The 9,788-nt window shown below is 34.3% G+C and overlaps 1 protein-coding gene across 1 annotated transcript; it reads right to left on the minus strand.

Moving 5' to 3' along the window:
* Positions 1-3,557: 3,557 nt before the first annotated feature.
* Positions 3,558-4,499, minus strand: LOC144377532 (olfactory receptor 4K3-like). The gene has a single exon (XM_078048975.1). It carries the CDS (start codon positions 4,494-4,496, stop codon positions 3,558-3,560), a length of 939 nt encoding a protein of 312 aa, XP_077905101.1. The 5' UTR covers positions 4,497-4,499.
* Between the last annotated feature and the right edge of the window lie 5,289 nt (positions 4,500-9,788).

A 9,788-nucleotide genomic window follows, 5' to 3' on the forward strand; every position in this document is an offset into this window, starting at 1 on the left:
TATGAGTAAGATGATGCAGTATTAATCTTTCTATACCTGGCTTATTTGACAAAACACAGTATCCTCTAGGTTTATCCAAGTTGCTGTGAACAACAAAATTTCTTTTCTATTTTTATAACTGGAAGATATTCCATTGTGTATATGTAACACATTTTCTTTATACATTTATGTTTGATAGACACAAGTTGATTTTATCTCTTGGCTATTGTGAGTAGTGCTGCTATAAATGTGTGTGTGTGTATGAACGCAGCATTTGTGTGTGTGTGTGTGTGTGTGTGTATGTATAGACACCTCTTAACATACTCATTTCCTTTCTTTTAAATATATACCAGTTATTAGGCTTACTGAATGATGTGACAGTTCCATTTTTAATTTTTGAGGCACCATCATACTGTTTTTCATAATGGCTATACTAACTTACATCCCCACCAACAGTTTACAATGATTTCTCCATATCTTCTCCACTCGTTTATCTTTTTTTTTTCTTTTTGATAGTAGTTATTTTAACAGGAGTGAGGTGATATCTTTTTGTCATTTAGATTTGCATCTTTCTGATGATTAGCAATGTGTTACCTTCATATTAAAGTGATACAAAGTGTAATGGTGCTTTTAAAATACTATAACATTATTTAAGTGTTCTCAATTTGACTATCTACTTACTTTTACCAGTAAGTTTTTAACTTTAAATTTTGTTACTCCTTTGAGTAGACTAAGATACTATGCACTGTGTTACTTTGAACATAACCTGAATAACACAGTCATAAAAGATGTGAGGAGGTAAAAACTGAAAAAAAAAACCCAAAAACCAAACAAACAAAAAAACCTTAGAAGTTTTGTTTTATAATCTGAATAGTCATGGCATTCATCATTTAGAAAACAATCACAATCATCATCTGCATCACTTATGTGGAACGAAGTATTAGGAACATTGGTGTTTTCCTTTTCCAAATAATTCTTTTTGGTATTTTAATTTATTATTTGGTATACAAAGAGCGCTTTCTTGTGAGGATACATTAAAATGAGTAGTAAAATATCTTGTGATTTTCTCATGGAGACATCCATACACTTGTATTTCTAAACTTGAGAGTACAAGTTAAGAAATCTTTTATTCTAATCATTAACAAAATATAATATTAAAAATTATGTTACATATATAATTATATTAGATATAACTCAAATATCATAAAAAATTCACATTAATCATGATATGTTCTACAGAAATATTGAACATTTTGATATTTTGAAAGCATATTGATCCACTACTTTAATGTTGTAATTCTCACTGAATCCAATAATCAGAAAAAAAGGAAAGTATTTTGGATGTCTTAGACATTCTCATTGGATCAAATAATCAGTAAAAAAAAGGAAGCAATTTGGAGTAGACAATGGGCCACAAATCTCCTAATAATTTTTCTGAGAAACCAGTGGTCATTATCCTATTGAGCTATGGTAGATGCAAAGTATATAGATTTTTTAATGTTTTTTTTTTCTTTTGGTATCAGGAATTGAACTCAGGGACACTTAACCACTGATCCACAGCCCCAGCCCTTTTTTGTATTTAATTTAGATTTAGATTTGCAGGAGTAGTTGTGAAAGTAGATGCACCATCAGTATCACCATCTCAAGCCCAGCAATGAAATGGGAAAAGAAGATCTGGGACATGCAGGCTGCAAAGGAAATGGTCTTCTCCCTGAAAAAGTCTGCAATCATCTTTGGAGTGGTGTTTGAAGAAAGCCACATATCAACAAAAGACAGGTTGGCCAGAAGGAAGTACATGGGGGAATGCAGATGAGTGTCATCATGATTAAGGTCATGATGACAACATTTCCAGACATTATCCTTTTCATTCTAATATATTGATGCTGAATTGTTTAGGGCCTCACTAAGTTGCTGAGGCTGACTTGGAACTCACAAACCTCTCGCCTCAGTTTCTGGAGCTGCAGGGGTTACAGGCATAGGCTAACACTACTGACTCATGTGTGTAGGCTTTGACAGCAAGTGATTGTGTGATCTGTTGTTTATCATTACCTGAATCCCACCACATTCTTCATAGTGTAAATTGAGATGCAAAAATGGAATTTTATCATCAAGTAGAAATGGCACTCAAGAAATCAAGTTTTGTAACACCACATGAATAAAGAAATTGCATTAGCTGATGGTGCATCTACTTTTACAACTACTCCTGATTTTTTTCTCTCCTTCAGTGTACAACTCTGGCTACATGGAAAGTTCTTTTTTTATATATTTATTTTTTGGTTGTAGTTGGACACAATATCTTTATTTTACTTATTTATTTTTATGTGGTGCTGAGGATCAAACTCAGGACCTTTCATGTGCTAGGTGAGCGCTCTACCACTGAGCCACAATCCCAGCCCAGAAGAGTTCTTTATAACCAGTGAACTGGCAAGTAAAAATTTCAACCTAAATATACTGATGATTTTGCATGATAGGAAATTAGAAGAAGTAAAAAAGAAAGGTTGAATTTTTATAATGTCAATTAAATGAAGTATTCTGGTGAAATATTGGTATTGCTTAATGTAACTATAGTCCTAAAGGGCAGTTATGAGGAGAAATTTTCCCACTAGAAAGAATGGAAGCAGTACACTGAGTTTTCACCTTTGCTACACCTGCACTGTTGTCCTCCTTCCCCTCTTCCTCCTCTTCCCTCTCCTTCTCCTCCTCCTCTTACTCCTCCTCCACTATTTTTTTTGTATGTGGCTGGAAGCATACCTGTATTGTTTCATGAGATTTTACTAGTTTGGCTAGATCATTGGGGTTAATAATGAATATAATTGACAGATTAATGACAATAAAGCTTGGGAATAATTCTGATGACAAACTTGTGAGAATGGAACAGATTGTGATAATGAAGTGTCTCATTTGTATGATTGATAGACAGTATTCACTACAGGGGAAGCTTTAGTAATTAGATGGAGAGAAATACTTCAGTTTCATTATTAATCATGTATACCATGGTCCCTGGATTCAGGGAGATTGCATTTCAGGGGATAAAATAAATATAATTGTAATAATTTAAAGAATACATTTTGTTCTCCCATTCTGAAATAACCAAAGGAAATAACATTAGATTTTATTTATTTTTTACTTTTATTGAGTTAATGAAACACAAGAAAGAGTAATCTTCATGGTTATTTCTTACATAGCTTATCCTTTCTCTCTCTCTCTCTCTCTCTCTCTCTCTCTCTCTCTCTCTCTCTCTCTCTCTCTCTCCCCCTCTCTCCCTCTCTCTTTTTCTCTCTATCTCTCTCAATTTGCCACTGGTATTTAGATATGAATCTAAGGAAAAATAATGTCCGATTGCCTATTGACAAATGGCACATGAAAGTTTTGAGGGAGCCATTAAAATACAGAAACACTTCTTCTCCAAACAAAATTAGATAAAATTCAAGAGAAATTTGATAAGATACTACCCTGTGGGACAGATTTACACCTTTGAAAAACAAATACAAATTTAGTTCATCATCTAACATATTTAAAACATAGGATGGCTGATTGGATAACTCTCTGATAATTAAGGACTTTTAGTTTTCTAGGCATTAATTATTTCCTTTGAAATCCACATAGTAGTTTCCAAATCTCTTAATGGCATTTTTCATCTCTTTATTTCTCAGTGTATAAATGGCTGGATTGAGGAAAGGTGTAAAAACGGAGTAAAACACAGCAAGAAATTTGTCCATCCATGTGATGTTGAGTGGCCACACATAGATGAATATGCAGGGCCCAAAGAAGAGTACCACCACAGTGATGTGAGCAGTGCAGGTGGACAGGGCCTTGGATGCACCAGTTTTAGAGTTTTGGCATACTGTAACAAGAATATATGTATAGGATATCAGCAAGAGGATAAAGCATGTTATGGCTACAACCCCACAGTCAACATTCATTAAAACTTTCAACTTATGGGAATCCATGCAGGCTAGATCAATTACCAGTGGTCTATCGCAGAAAAAGCTATCTATTTCCCTAGGGCCACAAAATGGCAGCTCCACAATCACAACAATCTGACTCATGGCATGCACAAAGCCCACAGTCCAGGCAATCACCACCAGCCCAATGCACCTGTGCAGGCTCATAATGGTCGAGTAGTGCAGTGGTTTACAGATGGCCACATAGCGGTCATAGGCCATTATCACCAGTATCACCATCTCAAGCCCAGCAATGAAATGGGAAAAGAAGATCTGGGACATGCAGCCTGCAAAGGAAATAGTCTTCTTCTCCCTGAGAAAGTCTGCAATCATCTTTGGAGTGGTGTTTGAAGAAAGCCACATATCAACAAAAGACAGGTTGGCCAGAAAGAAGTACATGGGGGAATGCAGATGAGGATCAATGATGATTAAGGTCATGATGACAACATTTCCAGACACAATGGTCAGGTAAAGCACCAAAAATATCACGAAGAGTAAGACTTGAATATCCCATGAGTGGCCAAGTCCCAGAAGCACAAATTCTGACGTTACAGACTGATTTCCTCCATCCATTTTATTCACTTTATCTTCTGAGTTCACCTAAAGAATAGGGTATCAGTTGGTAGGATGAGTACGATGGATTTTTGCAATTTGTAAAATTTTATATTCATTTTGGAATTTAGCATCAATATATTAGAATGAAAAGGATAATTTTGAAAAGGAATCTGGGCCAGTTATCAAAGGCATTATGTCCAAAGGAGAAACTAAATGTCTAATACTTTTTTTTTTTCAAGAAGTAGAACCAAAGATTTTTTTTGTGTGTGCAAGTAATTGAGAGGGTACACTCACAAGAAGCAGTGAAGAAAGGAGAACAGCAAGACGAAAAACTAAAATACTTGTGGTCGTACCCCAAATCTAACTATAGTCCACTATTCTAATAAGGAGATCTGAGTGAGATTCAATAAATACCCTTACAGTGAATGAAGAAAGTTAACCATCTGCTTAGGAAAATAAATGTAAATTAATATTGAAATATAGTATGAATGACAGTGCAATATTTAGTTTATCTGTACTATGCATACTGATTTCCAAACCCACTACTAAACCTCTTCTAATAAGGTATCATAAAACTGAAACTCTCACCCTTTAAAATGTATGTCAAAAGAGCTTTAAGGAGGAAAATTATCTGTAAAATCATTTGATAAATATCTTGACATAAAGATTTGGATGTAAAACTAGCATATAACTTATCATTAATTAAATCCCATCTGTGATCTAACAGAGATAATTTAGTAAACTACATGGATTAGAAACAACTATCAGTGCAAAGTCATGTGGACAGAGATTAAAGTGTTTGGCAACTGAAATTCGATTCAGACTTTAAAAACTTTGAATGGATGCTCCTTATAACTTAAACATATCAATAGAAAATACTGATCTACTGTTTTATGGATGAATGCTGAGAAATTCCTAGACATTAAAATATTACGATTTCCTGAACAACACAGACACAAACATTATCTATTTACTTGTTTTCCCTTTGACTATGTATCCATCACTGATCTGTGTTTTCTAACAGGAAAATATATTATGTTCATGTGTAAGAAAAGAACATCTTTGAGTGTTAATGCTTAGTGAACATAAGGTAAATGTGTCAGTGAACACTGATTATTCATCTTTAAAGGTACCAATAATGTTGCTTATAACTATCTTTATGCAAATACAAAGTTCTTGTGAAGATTGCTGTTTTGAAGATAATTGTCTAATTTTTCCTTTTATAATTTTTTTCTCTTGGTATTGTTTCAGTTTGTGTGTGTCACATCCTTTTATATATTTTGAAATCTCTAGGGTGGTGCCAAGGAAAAGATGAATGATCAAAACTCCTACAGTATCATGAACACTATTTCCCTTAACCTTATGTAAGAACTTGAAAGCATAAATTATAAATGACAAGAAATACAATTCTCCAAAAGAAATTAGTCACACCTATGTTTATTGTGGATAATAGAACATAGAATAGACTCATAATTTACAAATAAACACAATTACCATGACAGATATTTACCTAATTTTTAAGAAAAATATCCTGATGTTATTCTCAATAAATTTATGATCCCTGAGAAACTTGAACAATCTGAACTTATTTTTCTAAATTTCTTTTTCTTATCAGTGCAAACTTTCCCAAAGTTTTCAAAAGCTAGTCTTGTACCTGTTGAACAAAAGACAAGGAAGAGAGCTTACATTAAAACAAGACTCCAATTACATTTGAGAGAGGAATTTCTTCAAAGGTGAACATATATATTCTCAGGGAACAATTAAACCATAATAAGCCATTCTTCCCTTTATGTTTTGAAATTAATAATATTTCATATTATAAATAGGCAAATTATCTTTCTCTATTAATATTAATCAGCATTAATATTTAAAAGACTTGGACACTTTATTATAATAGATTCAGAATTTTTACCTGAAACACAGGGAGAATTCTCATAAAATTGGTACTTTTCCTTCTGGAATCAATCAATTGAAACATTAGGGACATTGTATCACTCTTTTAGGAGTTCAAAAATAGACAAAAATGTTTCCCTTATAGATATAATGTCCTTCAATAAATATCACTTCCTATAATATTAACTCTGAAATTCTGTGAGGTACTCAGCATTTAATTTTTACAAAACGAACTTAGACCAGAAAATTTAATAAACTGCTTGAGGTAAATGTCAGATGTGATGCAAAGGGGTTGGGTTCCAGATCTTCCCATCATGCCTTCCTTTTCCTACATGTATGATTTTTAATCTTATTTCTGTAGTAACATCATTTATTTCTCAATATTATATATATAAAATATTATATATACATACATATATATGTATGTGTATATACATATATGTAAACTTCTTGCTCTATTTCAAATGTTCTCTTTCAGGCAATACTGACTTAGAAAGCATCTCTGAGACAGTGTATTACACTGGCTTGTAAACTGTTTTTGATGATAGAAATTCCAATAGAAATAAGAAAGGAAAAGGAGAAAAAAATTGTGAATCATTTTCTGAAAATGTTAGAAGCTCAACAAGTCATTCTTACTCAAATCATAGAGGGCATCTGTGAAACAGAATAATAGAAATATTTTTTAAATTATCTTAAAATAATCAGAAAAATGAAATAACTTACTAAATATTAATTATCCCCTCTCAGATTGTCTTTCTGATCATTCTTCTCTTCTGAAACATGTTTAAGGTGACATCAACGTTGTATAGCGACAGTATCTTTGGAAGTTCTTTTCCTCAGCCTGATATATATTTATTTACCTTCTGAAGTGGTCCCTTGGGCTTAATTTTCCTGTTCTACATCTGAACAGATCAGAACAGAACATAGAAATAATTTTCCTTGGACGTCTCTTGGGAACTTCTTTGTTAAGAATTTTCACTTGTTGCACATTCTGAAAATTTATAACAGGAAGTCAAGAAAATCTCATATAAGTTAACCCAGTGTTAAAAGTTAGTGGTTTTTAAAAATTATTATTTATCTAACTATAAGTGTTAAGAATACTTGTTAGGCAATATTAATTGCTTATTTTATCTTTATCTACAGATATGCTACACTGAAATTAATGTTTTAGTTTCTGTTTAGTACAAATCATAGCCTATGAGGTGTGATATATGCCCACCAACAAAAAACCCTCATATGGATCTGCATGTCATAGTCATCCAAATAGGTGGTTAGCCTTCATCAGCTTATTGATTTGTTTCCATGTTATCTGTGATTAATTGAGGTCCTGAATGGTTATGTACAAAATCTTAAGTTATTAAAATACTTTTATTTTTTTATGAGAATATGAATGTTAGTTTAAAATACATTTATTGAATTTTGACATCTCAGATTTTAATACGATTTTTGGGGGTGCAATTGAAATGTAATAAACTGCTCATATTTAAGTGTTCAGTTTAACAGGTTTGACACATGTATACAGCCATAAAATGATCATCACAGTAAAGATAAAGAATATGGGGGACTCAAAGATATTGGATTTATATTGGATTTGTGTGAGGAAGCATTTCTCTTGGCGGTAGAAAGTTAAACTCAAAGCAGCGGAAATACTACTTCTCCCTGAGGTTTAGAATGAAAAATCCTGACTGGAGGGGCAGTCTGACCTAGGTGAACAAGAGACAGTTTGACTGATTAATTGGACATAAATAAAACCTCTCCACATCAGTTTGTCTATTGTTCACCAAATGCGACTCAGGGGCCATCTTGGGACTGCCGCATTTTGGAGTCTACAGAATCTGGAAACCCAGATGTGAGTTTGCAGTTAGTTTGGTGTGGGTCTGTCTGAGCCTAGCAATCCACTGGAAAGTCAGAAATTAGGAGCATTTTGCCTAAGGGAACTAACACGGGTTAGAGAAACTGATGAGAACTGGCTTTCCTCAGCTTCAGGAGTCCTGAGACTTTCAGGGAATGACAGGCTGGCTATAGTGGATCAGAGTGAGAAGGTAGGAAGAGGGTGTGAGAGCATTTTGCTCTCTGCTTGACCAGATAGCAGGTCTGGGACCCACCAGCTTCCTGGGACCCACTCATGCAAGCACTAGCTGGGAGCACCAGCATAGTCTCTGACTTTCTCCCCAATTTGGCATCCTCTGATCCCCTGGTCCTGCTTCCAGCTCCAGGATCAATCTGGCACCCAACAGGTCCCTCTGGGTCTCCAGTTCCCAGTCTCCCAAACCCTCCTTAGTTCCTGACCTGGACCATTTCTTGCATCTTTACAGCTGGCCTACAGGTCATAACATCTGACTTTGATCTACCAGACAGTACAGGTAGACTTCTGTTGTGGCTGGGCTTCAACTCACCACACATGCTGCTTAGCTGCCAGACCCATCAGGTCCATCATATAACTCCATGATGAGTGCACAGGTCCTGGCCCCCAGCCCTCAGGACTGGCTGGGAGACAGGCACCTGAAAAGGAAATCAAAACGGTAGAAGAGGGAGAGACTGAGTTTGGAGACTGTATCAGAAACCAGGAATAATAGGGTCCACAGGCAACACAGGGAGCTATAGACAGGCTCCTACACTACCCAAGTGGAACCCAAAGAGATTCCTGGGATGCAATCTTCCAGTGTGGACCAGAAATTATTTGGTCCTGGAAGTACAATGACTTAAAATCTCCAGATCATTTGGCATTTAGAGAAGAGACTAGATCATACATATAGCCTACACCCTGTCTCCAGAGTTCCATCTATAGGATTAACCTTCTCATTCTAACAACCCCACCTACCCTGGGGGTGAAGCATCAAACTCAAGACATCCCCACCTAGATGCTGAGAAAAAAAGCTGAGAAACTTTTGAAATCCAATGAAAACAATTATCCAATTTTTCATTGAGTTTCTTTTTCTTTCATATTTGCACCATTTTTGAAACCAATTACTTTTCATGTATCAGTTTATTAAGGACTGAGATGTCTAAATTTCAGTTTTGTTTGTATTTTTTTATTTATACTTTTTCTTTCTATTTTAATTTTTTATTTTATTTTTAAAGTTTTCAATATATACTATATATATATATTCTCTTTCTCTCTCTCTCTCTCTCTCTCTCTCTCTCTCTCTCTATATATATATATATATATATATATATATATATATATATATATATATATATATTTGCTTCCTTCTCAGCAAAAGAAAATAACAATGTGGTAAACAAAGAACCTACATTTTTGCCACATGCATGTCAGAGCACTAATCTCCAGGATATATAAAGAACTTAAAAAACTTAACACCAAAAACAAAACCACCCCAATCAATAAAAGGGCTAAGGAGCTGATCAGACACTTTTCAGAGAAAGATATACAATCTGTCAAAAAATATGTGAAAA

Source organism: Ictidomys tridecemlineatus, chromosome 5 (genome assembly GCF_052094955.1).
Source record: "Ictidomys tridecemlineatus isolate mIctTri1 chromosome 5, mIctTri1.hap1, whole genome shotgun sequence".
Taxonomy (NCBI): domain Eukaryota; kingdom Metazoa; phylum Chordata; class Mammalia; order Rodentia; family Sciuridae; genus Ictidomys; species Ictidomys tridecemlineatus.

Excerpts from the sequence above, each read along its gene's own strand:
- LOC144377532 (XM_078048975.1), bottom strand. The coding sequence starts at position 4,496 with ATGGATGGAGGAAATCAGTCTGTAACGTCAGAATTTGTGCTTCTGGGA.